Source organism: Puntigrus tetrazona, chromosome 1 (genome assembly GCF_018831695.1).
Source record: "Puntigrus tetrazona isolate hp1 chromosome 1, ASM1883169v1, whole genome shotgun sequence".
NCBI classification, from domain to species: Eukaryota; Metazoa; Chordata; class Actinopteri; order Cypriniformes; family Cyprinidae; genus Puntigrus; species Puntigrus tetrazona.
Window position 1 is genome coordinate 17,422,352 of NC_056699.1, and position 541 is coordinate 17,422,892.

General features: G+C 35.7%; 1 protein-coding gene across 1 annotated transcript in view; it reads right to left on the minus strand.

Annotated features, from left to right (window-relative positions):
• Positions 1-210: 210 nt before the first annotated feature.
• The window catches only part of LOC122348766 (protein Dok-7-like), a 10,289-nt gene continuing 9,958 nt past the window's right edge, over positions 211-541 (minus strand). The window contains exon 8 of the mRNA XM_043244619.1: positions 211-477. Within this exon, the coding sequence (XP_043100554.1) occupies positions 275-477 (203 nt within the window). The 3' untranslated portion in view covers positions 211-274. The remainder of the gene's footprint in view (positions 478-541) is intronic.

Here is a 541-nt window from a genome sequence, read left to right on the forward strand (position 1 = left end):
TTTATCTTTATATATTATAAAAAAAATCACAACTGAAAAAAAACTGTTTTTAACTTTTATAATGACTTGAGCAGCAAATCTGCATTAGAATGATTTCTGAAAGAGCACTTTGGGTTGAAGTAAGGATGCTGAAAATTCTACGTTGCCCTAAGAATAAATTACATTTTACATTTTATTAAAATAAAAAGGTTACTTTTAATTGTAATGATATTTCACAACATCACTGTTTTACTGCATTTTTGAACAAATGAAGGCCATTTCGGTTAGCACTTTTTCAGGTTGGAGCCATTATCAAATACGTGTAGTGTGTATGAGAGGAACACCGTGTACCTCTGACAGTGTGGCTTGACTCTGGACGGTCCTGCAGATCTAGCTCCATATAGTACAGCTGCCGTTTAGATGTAGGACTGATGGGGATATTCACATAGTTAACGAAATCACCTTGAACTCTGTCAATACCTGTCAGTCCTGCCTCTCCTGCAAGACCAGAACATAAACCCGATTCATGCAGAGTTACCAATGAAACAGAGAGGAAAAAAAA